Source organism: Drosophila pseudoobscura, chromosome 4 (assembly GCF_009870125.1).
Source record: "Drosophila pseudoobscura strain MV-25-SWS-2005 chromosome 4, UCI_Dpse_MV25, whole genome shotgun sequence".
NCBI classification, from domain to species: Eukaryota; Metazoa; Arthropoda; class Insecta; order Diptera; family Drosophilidae; genus Drosophila; species Drosophila pseudoobscura.
In genome coordinates this window covers 16064049-16076816 of record NC_046681.1, presented here as the reverse complement: position 1 = coordinate 16076816, position 12768 = coordinate 16064049, and the positions used below count along the sequence as shown (strand labels likewise).

The 12768-nt window shown below is 41.2% G+C and overlaps 1 protein-coding gene across 2 annotated transcripts in view; it reads left to right on the top strand.

Moving 5' to 3' along the window:
• Positions 1-12768, top strand: part of LOC6902426 (discoidin domain-containing receptor 2-like) — a 156446-nt gene that overhangs the window by 83228 nt on the left and 60450 nt on the right. For both annotated transcript variants that reach the window (XM_002133324.3, XM_015181532.2), the window contains 4 exons: positions 165-312; positions 5646-6276; positions 9951-10199; positions 10627-10719. In XM_002133324.3, the coding sequence (XP_002133360.3) occupies positions 165-312; positions 5646-6276; positions 9951-10199; positions 10627-10719 (1121 nt within the window). The remainder of the gene's footprint in view (positions 1-164; positions 313-5645; positions 6277-9950; positions 10200-10626; positions 10720-12768) is intronic.

Here is a 12768-nt window from a genome sequence, read left to right as displayed (position 1 = left end):
CACACACCAGAAATCATGATTAAAAACTGTAGTAACTGGCATTCCAGAATGCAGCAGCACGAAAAACTGAACAGAACACTTTTTCTCACTTTTCTCACTCACTATCTGGTGCAATTTTTTACTCCCTCTCTGCCCGTCGCTCTGCACGTCGCTGTGCCCCTCAGGTGGTCACAACAATGGATGACAATGAGTCGTCCATTGACAAGAACAGTCTGTACCATGAGCCCTTCAATGTGAACATGTACACCAGTGCGGCCAGTGGATGCTCCATGAATGACCTGCAGCGTCAGCATGTAACGCCGGACTATACAGGTGAGTCCCCCTCCCCGCCCCTACTCTCCCTGCAACCTCTTTATCCGTATATAGGATGATGATGATGATGGGATACGAGATGCACCGTCTATGACAATGATGTGTGGGCTTCAGCCACTGCCACCGCCACCGCCACTGCCCCATCTTGCCCGTCAGCCATAAAACTCGGGCGCTGTGGCTCACAGCATGGCACTTGACTCTCTCCTTCCCCTCTCGCACGGCTGCTGTGGCCCTGATGGTGTCGCCTCTTGATGAGTTTGATGTTTTGCGTCCTGTCTGTGACAGGACATGCAAATGTTCATCCTGCAGGCCATGTTGGGATGCCAGGGCACAAAAAAAAAACAGAAACGAAAAAGAAACGCCACTGAGAAAGCAATGCTTAATTTAGCGCACAACATGGATCCTGAAAGTTCGCTGGCAGTTGCCACCAGGTGGCAAGAGGCAGGTGGCAGGCACTGCCGAAGTAGCACAACAAAGAAACTGGACCCCAAAAAAAAGACCAAAAAACACATGAAAAAAATGATGAAGAAGAAAAGACCTTTTGGGTACGCGCGTTGTGCGCACCGCAGGACATAATTTTGAATTGCTGAGTCAGACGGTAGTTCCAGTTACCGTTACTCTCGCCGAAGAGGGCATAGCCGGAATCCTGTCCTTTTGGGGTTATGTAAATGGTGGTATTCTTTACTACTGTAAGATGTAGTATTTAATCTGCCATATCGAATACTAAAAAATACTAAAAATACAAAAAAAAGAATACTACAACAAATAGAAGAAAAAACTTTAAAAAAATACCAGATGGTTCTAAAAAAATACTACAAAAAATACCACAGAATTTCATAAAATTTAACGTTTTTAAAACGAAACTTTAAACAAAATTTGTAAGTGAAAACTCTACGAAAACTATAAAAATACTATAAAAACCATAAAATGCCATAACTTATTAAAATATTACTAAGAAATAATACATTAAAATACTACAAAAAATCAAAAATGACAGTTAAAAAAAAAAAATAAAAGACATGTGATGCCGATTTTATTCGAATTAAATTTGAAAAAAAAATCTTTAAAAAATACTATAAAAGAATCTTAAATAAAACGCTAGGCATAAAATCATAAATTTAATAGCTTTTGGCAAGTTTTAGACCCCTTCTAGGGCTTCTATTTTGTAAAATATGTTCTTTACAATCTTCCATTCCATGGATAATTCATTGGTTAAGACCTTCAGAGGGCTTACAATAGCTCCATATCTGTCCTCAGAAAATCAATCTTTACATCTGCAATCTATAAGTTCATCAGCTTCCCTGAATTATTTCCCTTAAAATACAATTCATACTCAATGAAATCCTGAGAAATCTCTACAAAATCTGCCCTTCTATATCTTAAGCTTCTAAAATCTTTTCGACTTCCATCAAAAGCCGTGAAAATCCTCAAGAGTATCAACACTTTTCATCATGCGGCCGTAGTCACAATTTTTTGCCCTGTATCTACTTTTTTCTACTGCCACACGGAGGACACGGAGGACACAGGACATGTGTGGCACATGTGTTTTAATTGCCAGATGGACTGCAGGGAGCTGCAGTTAGGAGTTTACGACCTCTGCTACGTAAATTGTAATGAATTCTAATGTCTTCTGTCCGGTTCGTTCGTTTCACATTTCACATCTCACATGGAGACGCCTGGAGGGCATGCTAGACAATTTTTTGGTCTCTTTGGGCTTTGGGCTTGGGGCTACGGGGCTGGGGGCTACGGGTTACAAGCAACGAACGGATGCAGGCACAAAGGATTCACATTGTTTTATGAACATTCCATGGCATAGCCACCACCTCATATTTTCAACAGCTCATCCTTCTGTCTGCTGCCACATCTTTCGGCTCATTCGGAATCCTGCCTCATCTGTAGCTCGTCCAGCGTCCCGCCTCATCTTGTGCCCCTCTGTATCTTCCGGATCTGATGCTGCTGCTGCTGATGCTCATCATAAACGTTTATGGCACGCCTTTCATGCGCTCGAGTCATTTGCCAAAAACTTTTCTGATGTTGCCTTTGGGTGCATTTTATAACTGGCCAGCAAATATTTGTCATAGCTCTATGCCTCTGCCTCTGCCACTCGTCTGATCCTCTTCCTGAAAGGATGTCTGGCTGGCTGGCTGGCTGGCTGCTTGCTATAATAATTTAATTTAGCTCAAATAAATTATAAGTCTGAGAGACCCCCACAGACCTCGTCACAGTCTCGCGCGCGCACATCGCACGCGCCACAAAATTGAGTGCTTCAAACTTCTCGCTCTTCCTCGCTCTCTCTTTCACTCGGAAAACTCCAGCTGGGAAAAGTTCAGAGCTAGTCCACGACTCACTCAAATTAAAGTCTATTTTTGAAGTCAACTGCCAATTTGCACGACCAGAGAGCGGCAGAATGCCACAAACTTAATAACATTGCATGCAAATAAACATGGCAATAAGGAGCGTGGAACGGGGAACGGGGAGACCGAGGATAACGAAGGATGAAGGAGCGTGAGAGGCCAGGCACGAAAGTCGTTTAAAAGCAGGTCGACCCATACACGAGCCAGAGAGTCTTGTATACTCTGACAAAATCCCACATTCAAAGGGAAATCCAATTTATGAATCGTCTTGGAAATGGCTTTATTTGTAGGGATAACTCGATAGAGCAAATATTTAGTTTAGAGAAGAACTGGGCCAAGGATTAGGCATAAATGATTCGATTTGTTGGACACGTTGAGACACGTCTGGTAAGAAATCTTTTTTATTTTTCAAGATCTAAAAGATTCAACATCTCAAATCTTTCGAGCTCTGCCGAAGCCTCTGAAATTCTATAAAAATTCCTCTACAAAATCGTAGGGTAATTGCTGAAATGTTTTTGTGCAAAATGTTCTACAAGTTTGAATACGGAATACTCGTACGAGTGAGGCCACAAAACTTCAGTGGAACTTCAAAAACTGTTGGGGGGAGGGGGGAGGGCACTGATTGCACAGACATATACATGCATATAGACAAGATACAGATACAAATACACACACACACACACACACACAGAGAGCATACTCGTCGTACATTCGGTTGAAGAAAACTTGCATACGAATTTCGCTCAGTCGTCGAAAAGTTTTGTCATTAACGTTTGTTGAGTGTCTGTCTGTCTGTCTGTCTGTCGCTGTCTCTATCATCCAAGCTATGGGGCTTCTTGCTGTCTCTTTTGCACTCTCTGCAGCCCGCTCAGTCTCCATCGCTATGGCCCTCTATTTCCTTCATTCTCTGTCTGTTATTTTATGTTTTTCTGGTACTTTTTGGACACAAAAACGAATGCAAAAATGACAGCAGGCCCACCCCCCTCCGCCCCGCAAGTAGCGAGACAATGGGGCGCACACACAGACACACACACACACGCACACGCACACACGAAGGCGAAAACTAAATAATATTATTACAACAACAATAAAATTAAAAGTTCTCCCTCTTTCGCTCTCTCTTTCTCTCTCTCTCTCTCTTTCGTCCAAGTTGCAATTAATTTCATTTAGTTTTTCGCCACACGCCATTTTGGCCCCCCCGCCCCCTGCGACTCCTGCCCTCCCCACCAAGGTTTCCCTCCTCCAAGGTCTTGGGGTTTTCCTTCTTCTTTTTTGGGGTCTAAATGGGAAAAGTTTGAAGTTGAAGGCAGAAAAGTCTCTCTCGGACTTTCAGGACAAGACAAATGCAAAACCAGGGAAAGGGGGGAAAGGGGGGGGGGGGGGAAGAGTGTTCGAGCCGAAGGAAATGTTGAGGAAATGGCAAATGCAAAAATCTTCACAAATGCAAACCATTGCACTTTGTGGCCTGTCGTTTGAGTTTATTGGCTCGAAAGGGGGAAGAGGAAGGGGTAGGGGCAGGGGGAGGGACAGTGACTCAAGTCTACTCAAAAGCATATGTGTTGAGAATTAAGGAAAAGTCTTGGAAGAAAGGGTAGAATGTGTGAGAAAACTTACCTTAGGGCTTGTGGAGTGATGTATTATTCGTTTAGAGATACAAAAATAGCTGAATAATGATCGAATGGAAAGTTTTTCAAGGGTTAAACTTACCTGAAAATGAAAGAGATATAGATATATTATAGATGGAAAGAAACCAGGCATATTAATGGGGGATACAGTACTTAAAAGATATATCGAAAAAATATTTAAAAGGCTTAAGAATATTTCTTTCAAACTATAAAAAATATACATTTAAATGTGAAAAAGTTCAGCGAAAATCTTAAATCACAGAAAATATACATATTTCAGAAAAACCTCACTGAAAAAATATCCAAAGCTGAAATAAATATTAAATTTATGGAAAGATAGAATCAACTGTGCAAAAATTATATTTCCACCATCATTTACTTATTTCTTTTTTATTGATTACTATAATAAGGGGCAAGCCTCCGTCTCACTGTAAAAAATACCCTCCATGAACATAAATTTATTAAGAATTTAAAAGCAAAAATTATTTGGCGGCCAGACATTTCATTTTTTATCCTTTGATTAAAATATCGAGTAACGATCTGAAATAATTTCGAAATATATATGAATAAAATAATAAATAATATATAATAAAAATATGAATAAAATATTGAGCAACTCTCCGAAATATGAAATATCAAAAAATTTCCAGCGATATTTTAAATTAAAATACATAAATTTTCAACATATTTAAAGATATTTCCATCAAGAAATTCACTTTCGTGAAAGGCACCTCCAATTCTTTGAATGAAAAGCCCGAAAATTCCACTCTGGAAAAGTCTCTTTCCCAAGGAAAAGTCGCTTCCAAGACATAAAGTCCTTATTTGAGTGCTGAAAATTCGAGTTTCCTGCAATTTTAAGTACATTTTTAAGAATGTTTCTGGAAAGTTTCATTCCTGAAAATTTGCCGCAAACTATTTCCAAAAACTTGATTTTCATGAAAAGCTCTTTGCCCTTAAATGTATATTTGGAAAACGCACTCTCTCCCACTCTCTCTCTTTCTCTCTCTCTGTCTCTCTAGCGAACTACCGAACTTTATAACACTCTAAAAAGCGTAACCTTATTTTATGAGAGTCGAAAGAAAAGTCTTGCATTTTCCCACTGCTCGCTATTCTTCTCTCACTCTCTCTCTCTCTCTCTGTCGCTCTCTCCCTTTCTCATTTGTATAATCCCATTTTTTTGTGTGCAACTTTTATTCGTCTGGCGCTTAAAAAAGTTTTATTGTTTAGTGAGGTTAAGTTTTTCCAGAGTTTTCGCTGGCATTTTCCAACCATTTCTACCCATTTTTACGGTCAAAAATTAACACTATCTTACTCTTTCTCTCTCTCTCTCTGCCTCTGTTGCTGTCTCTTTCAGATGTACCGGACATCGTGTGCCAGGACTATGCGGTGCCGCACATGCAGCAGCTGCTGCCCAATGGTGGACCTCCTCCGCCTCCGCCTCCTGCTGTCGCTGCCATTCCCGGCAGCAATGGACCCTCCGCCGGCATCGTCGTAACCACCAGTGCACGCAACTCTCTTAATGCTGCCACGCTACCGCTGCCCCTGCCCCTGCCAGTGCCAGTGCCCATGCCCGTGGCATTGCCTGGTGGAACCCTGCCGTTGCTGCCACCGCCGCCGCCAGTGCCACCGCCGCCGGAGAAATATTATGCAGCCACACCAATTTGCAGCAAACCCATGTCCGTGCCGCCACCGGGCTCCCAGAGCAGTGGCTCGTTGAGTCTCAGCTCCTCGACAACGGCAGCGACCACGCCTACGGGCATCAGTGGCGGCGGGGGAGTGGGCACCATTGTGGGTGGCGCTGGAGGTGGCTGTGGCATCAAACCGCATCATTACAATTTGGATATGAGCGCTAATTTCGCCGACATTAACGAAGAGCAGGCCAATTGCCAAGTGCAGGAGTTTCCACGTCAGTCCCTGGTCATCGTCGAGAAACTGGGCTCCGGCGTGTTCGGGGAACTGCATTTGTGCGAAACAAATGTCCTGAAGTAAGTATCCTGCACACACAGCGAGAAAAGGGGAACCCAATGCCGGTTCCCCCAGTTTCCCCCACTTCTCCTGTTCATTTTTCCTGCTGTGGATTGCTGCGGAGGCCCAATCGAGTTGCTGTTTGTGGGGCACACAGGCACACAATTTTTTGGTTTGCAGCTGCATTTAAAATGAGGGATTTTCCAGGGAAAATGAGGTTCAAATGAACAGAGAGTTTTCGAGGAAATGCAGCTGCCTTCGTGGCTTCCATTCTTCTATTTCCCTTTGAGCCTAGAATATTCTTTAATAATTCCCTTAAAGTATAGAAATATTAATCATTCGCCTTTCTATTGCTTACAATCATTGCAAATAAAGGCCCCCCAGCAAATAATCATCTACGACAGCTCTGTGATTCCTACTCTATCGCATGCCTATTCCTATTTTTAACCACAAAACCTTTGCTCTCTTTGCAAATCCAATTACACTCAAGAATCCTCGACTCTGCAGCACTCCATGCTCTGGCATTCAATTGAAATATATGCCCATGACAATTGCTACCTCTGATTCCTGGTTCCGTTTCTATTGGTTTCGCAATGCAAAAATCAATTAGAGTCCAAGGCTTCGGGAACAATGTCCTAGTGTTTCTGGCCAATATGCAGAGACGGAGCGGCATGGTCTGGCCTGTCCTGTCTCCTGGCACATTTTAATATGTTACTCAACGTAACAATTCGATTTGCCTGCTTGCTTTAATAGTTTTGCGGTTGGAAAGCCACAAAACGTATTACGTATACGTAATATTGCACCAGCAGATGCACAGAGGACGCCACACAAGAGACAGAGAGAGAGATGGTGGGGCAGAGGCAGGAGTGCCAGGAGAGGCTGCCAGTAGACCACTGCAGTGGCTGCAAAAACCAGCAGAGAAACCTCACAGTTACCCAGACAGACGCAGACCAGACCAATAGATAGATAGATACATAGATAGATAGATAGATAGATAGATAGATAGATGTATTCAAAATAATTAACACTCACACACACGCACAGGCACAGGCACAGACGCAGATAGATACTCCTGGCAGTGGCGTGCAGTTGGACAGCTAGAGGATTGCCACTCTTCGAGTGCCCCCTGTCCTTGCCGCCTGGGGCACGGCTGGATAAAATATTAATAGACAGCTGGATAGACAGTTATCAGACAACAGATGGACTTTATTGTCCACAGGACCACAGATGAAAATTATAATAGACATTTTCCGAGCTCGAAAATCAAAGCCACAATTCACGCACATCGCAACGAAAAGGATATGTGAAGGGAAAATGGTGAAGGGAAAAGCCAGCCCTTACCCGTTGATATTTGGTTACAGTCGAAAGTACTTCCAAAGAGATCAAGAGATCCTTACGAAAATGAACCAAGCGTTCAGGCTTCAAGCGGAGCACTGCTTGAATAGGGACAAGCGAAGCAACGATTTGGCTCAAGACGCTAAAGCAGTTCAATCGAAAGCGAACCACTTCTTCAGGTTTCAAGCGGAGCACTGCTTGAAACAAACAGTGAATGAATGAACAGTCAATGCACTGCTTGCAGCCAAGAGGAAACCTTAAGATTTCAGCGGGGGACTGCTTGATCGCTTGATTTTGAATTTTGATTGAAGGCAAAAGAATGGTTGATTTTCTTGAAGGATCATTGATATTTGGGGATAATTTTTCAGAAATTCATAGATAGTTCTGGTGTATTTCCTAAGGAGTATTTTATTTTGGTATAGTTTTAATATATTTCTGGAATAGTTACTAGTATATTTTTGGTATATTTCTAGTATATTTTTGGTATATTTCTAGAATAGTTTCTGGTATATTTCTAGTATATTTTTGGTATATTTCTGGAATAGTTTCTGGTAAATTTCCGGAATAGTTAATAGGATATTTTTGTAATTTTTCTGTTATAGTTTTTGGTAGATTTTTCCTTATGTCTATAATAGATTCTACTATATTTTTGGTATATTTCTGAAATAGTTTCATGTTAATTTCTTAGATAGTTTCTTGTATATTTTTGATAAATTTCTGGAAAAGTTTCTGGTATATTTCTGTAATATTTTCTGTTACATTTTTGGTATATTTCTTGCATAAATTTAATAGTTTCTGGTATATTTCTTGATTTGTTTCCAGTATATTTCTAGTATATATTTGGTAAATCTCTTCATCTTATTCTGTATTTTTTTATATATTCCCGCTAGAGTCTTGAAAATTCTGTGCACTAAAAAATCTAGAAAACTCCACCAACCCCTTCGAAAATTCTTTCGCAATCCAAGCACTCGCGTATCATCGAGAGCTATTACGAATATATGTATTTGCGTAAAATACTGACCACAATCACCTTCTGACCCCTTCGTGATCCTTTCGTGACCATCCCCATCTCTGTATTCCCTCTCTTTCATGCATAATGTGCAATAAAAAGCTTCAATTAAACGGAACACAAAACGAAATCAAAGGTAACAACAATTCTCTCTCTCTCTCTTGCTCTGCGGGGACCAAAAAACTCATCTCACGTCCTGTGATGTCCTGTGGATGTGGTCTCCCGGGACATGGTCTCTGGCTCTTGACGTTAACTGCTGGATTTTTCTTTCCTCTTTTCTTCGTTTTCATTTTTTTTTCCTGTGTGTGTTTCAAGTTTTCATAATGGAATTTCTGATAAGCTTTTTTGTGGCCAGAGAGCATGTGCCTCGGCAATTGTTTGGATACCCTTTAACGGCAGAACAGGAGAGTATTTTGATTTTGGGGAGGTGTTTGCGAGGCACAGAAGGAATAGATTTTTTTAAATGTTTCGTTAGCGAAAGTAGAAACTAAATATCTGGTTATAACTTTGGATAGATCTATAGATCTTTGGATAGATCGTATAGGTTTCATAGAAAATATCGGTGGGAAAACTCATTTTTTTATGGAAAATACACAGAATAAAAATAGAGCGCTTTCTTCTGTAAAAATACACCATAAAACATCCCAAAAACAACGTTTTTTTTTTGGTAGCAAAACTAGTATCTTTCTGCAGATTTTTCCACAAAAAAGTGAGAAATCTGTAGGTTTCCTCAAGAGTATCCTATAGCCTTGTGCCATTCCAACTGGTCTTGCCACCATTGTCCATTCTTGTTATTGCTGTGTTACCGCAGACATGGCATTATTTGTGGGTTGTAGAGGCAGAGAGCCACAACCGGCAGCCGGCAGCCGGCAGCAGCACCATCACTCGTCAAAGGAGTAACTCCAGCCTGGGAGAGAGAGACGACAGGACACACATCATATTCATATCGTTTTCACTTTGCTTTATGCCTTTTCATCTAACCATTTCTGATGTCTGTCTTTCCCCTTCCTCTCGCTGGGATATCTGTTTTCCTCTCTCTCTCTCTGTCTGTGTGTCTGTCTGTCTGCCAGGATATCTGTTGGTATGTCTGTCTGCCAGTATGCGTGTCTGTCGCTTCACCTGTCTCTTGTGTGCGCATTAATGTATTGCGAATTGCGGTTTTTCGTCATTGTCAACTATTGTTATGCGAATTTTTGATTTCAGCTCGAAACCTCCAGCGTAGGCGACAAATTTGTTCTTTGTCTGCTCTTGGCCGCCTCCCTGTTTCTGTCTGTGGTTGCTAAACCACCTATGAGACTTGGTAATCCTTCAAGAATCCCTCTACTAATCCTCCCGTTCTCTCTCTTTTAGCGCCACTCTGGTGGCCGTGGCCACACTCCGCCCTGGAGCCAGCGATCATCTGCGCAAGGAGTTCCGCTGCAAGGCCAAACAGCTGGCGCGTCTTTCGGATCCGAATGTGGCACGATTGGTGGGTGCCTGTCTGCGAGACGAGCCCATCTGCATTGTGCAGGACTATTCGAATTGTCTGGGCGACTTGAATCAGTTCCTGCAAGAGCATGTGGCCGAGACCAGCGGACTGATGGCCAACAAGAGTCTGAGGTACGATAGAAGGAAGCAATCATCCTTAAAGGATCTACTTTGTAGCTAATGTTTTTCGGTCTTCTATTTTTCTGCTGCTGCTGCTGCTGCTGCGTTATCGCACTTCCTGTACCGACGACGACGACGACGCTGCTACACTTCCGGTCTCGTGTTCAATGATTACAACGATCCGCCACCGAACGACGCACCACCGCCACCGCACCGCACCACCACCACCATGCAACATGCGCAAACGGATGTAAAAACTTCGTTAACTTGGGGCTCATTCCGTCGTCCACCCACTCCACCCACTCCACCCCCCTGCTCGTTGTCGCTTTGGAAAAACTTTTCCAAATTCTCATTTGACGTTCGCCGCGCCATCTCTTCCGCTCCAACATCGACCCGCCATGCAACACACACACACACACACACACACACACACACACAGCTATGGCTGCTTAGTGTACATTGCCACACAAATTGCATCGGGCATGAAGCATTTGGAGCAAATGAATTTCGTACATCGGGATCTGGCAACAAGGTAAGTGCTTCCCCTTCCCCTCTCCCCTCCCCCACCACACACACAGATAAGAGGGCCATCCACGTTGACATCTTTCTGCTGCTAAAGCAGGAGTTTAACTTTTTTTCTGTTTAACTTTAAATGCTTCGGAAATTCTTGGAATATACCTCAAATAAACTATTAATCAGAGCTAAGGTTTTATGGTTTTATCCGGCAAAAAAAAGCAGGAGGATGTTCCTTGATCAAAATCATAAATAAACCCCGAAAATTCCCCTTAAAAAAACAGAGATAGAGAGAGTGAGAGAGAGGGAGAGATATTTGTGCAATATTGTTGCCGCTTATTGCGTGGCAAAACCGCAAAAGCAAAATTTATGGCCATGCATATGGCTCTAAGAAACAAATTTCGGTTAGCCAGAGATACAGATACACGCAGATACACAGAGAAGAATAGAAAGAGGGAACGAGAACGAGAACGAACACTCATACGTCACGTTGGCCATTTCCGAGGGCCAATTGCTGTCAAATGGCATATTGCTTTCGACTTATTCGAACATTCGAACATTCGCATGCGAGCATTCGTTTTCTTATTGCAGTCATTGGTTATGCAATCGAAGGATACGAAGGATACACAGGTAGCATTTGACAATTGCGTGCCCCCCAAAAATAGCACAATTTTCTTATTGGATTTCGACAGAAAAATATATAAAGACATTTTCTTTTTGGAAAGTACAGGAAGGGAGGTGGCACATGCCACATGCCACATGCCATACACGTCGTCTATTGATTCCGCTTCGACTTTTGCTGCTATAACAACAATGTCTATCATTCATTTATATAAGCAGGAAAAGCAGGGGAAAACTCAAGCGAAAGACGAGCGAAAAATTCCCTCATAAATGGGGCCAGTGGGGGCTCCATTTTCTTTTCTTACGTTTTTCTCGTTGACATTTTCATTAGCAAATTAATTTTAATTGATTACATTTTATGCGAAAGCAGCAGCAGCAGCAGAATCAGCTTCTGTGGCGTCTCTTGAGGCAGTGTGTGTGCTGCCAATATATTGAATTACCAATTTATATACTTATGGCCATGGCCCTAGACGTCTGCATCTTTAACTCGGCCACAGTCTACGCTTCGTTCTGGCTATTATTCATTCAATTTTATCATTAAAGACACCTGAGCAGAACCTACCTGGGAACCTGGGAATTGTTATGTGTTTCTGAAAATTGAATTTCTATGAAAATTGATACACACACATTAATGGGCAAGGAGCACAGGGAACAACTGTGTGTGTGGCACAATCACAATTGATTGGACCGGAAAACACCAGAGGGAGAACACTTGATAGGATAGTATTTCTATTATTTAATGGTATGCCGGAAGCGAACTTTTGTTTATTTAATTACGAAGAATTTCGTATTGAAATTTTAGAAATTGTATCATCATTCGGATCACACTCTTTTTTGAGTACTCACATTCAGAGAATGGAAAAGTAAATATATTCGTGGGAAAGTCAAAATCGTTAAAAATCAATAAAAATACATTTCCATATAAATTAAACAAATGTCCTCTTTAAAAATAAATTCATTGCTTTCGAAAATTTTGAAGCTAACGTGCTACATGCCATCGTATCATTGTGAAATCTAAGCTTTGATGAACCCCAACTTTTGAACAAAATATAAAGCTAACAAAATGCTATCGAATCGCACAAAAACCTGGGTAACAGTTTTGTTATCTATCTTTTTTGTATATCAAAAGCAAACGAACGTAAGTTCGGGACATGAAGGACCTGGAGCAAATTAAATAACAATATAATACAAAAAATAATAATAAATAAAAAATAAATAAAAAAATAAAATAAAAAAAAAACCTTCTTGGATTTAAACAAAAATCATAAGTGACCCAAAATTAATATAAAAAAAAAATAATTAAATACATCTAATTAAAATATATGTATGAGTAAAATATTAAATTTGTAGGAAATGAATTTTATCCTAATATACAATTTTTTTTAATTTATTAACCAATTTTAATTTGTAAATACAAAAATAACTAAGTGAAATTCGATTTTTAAAT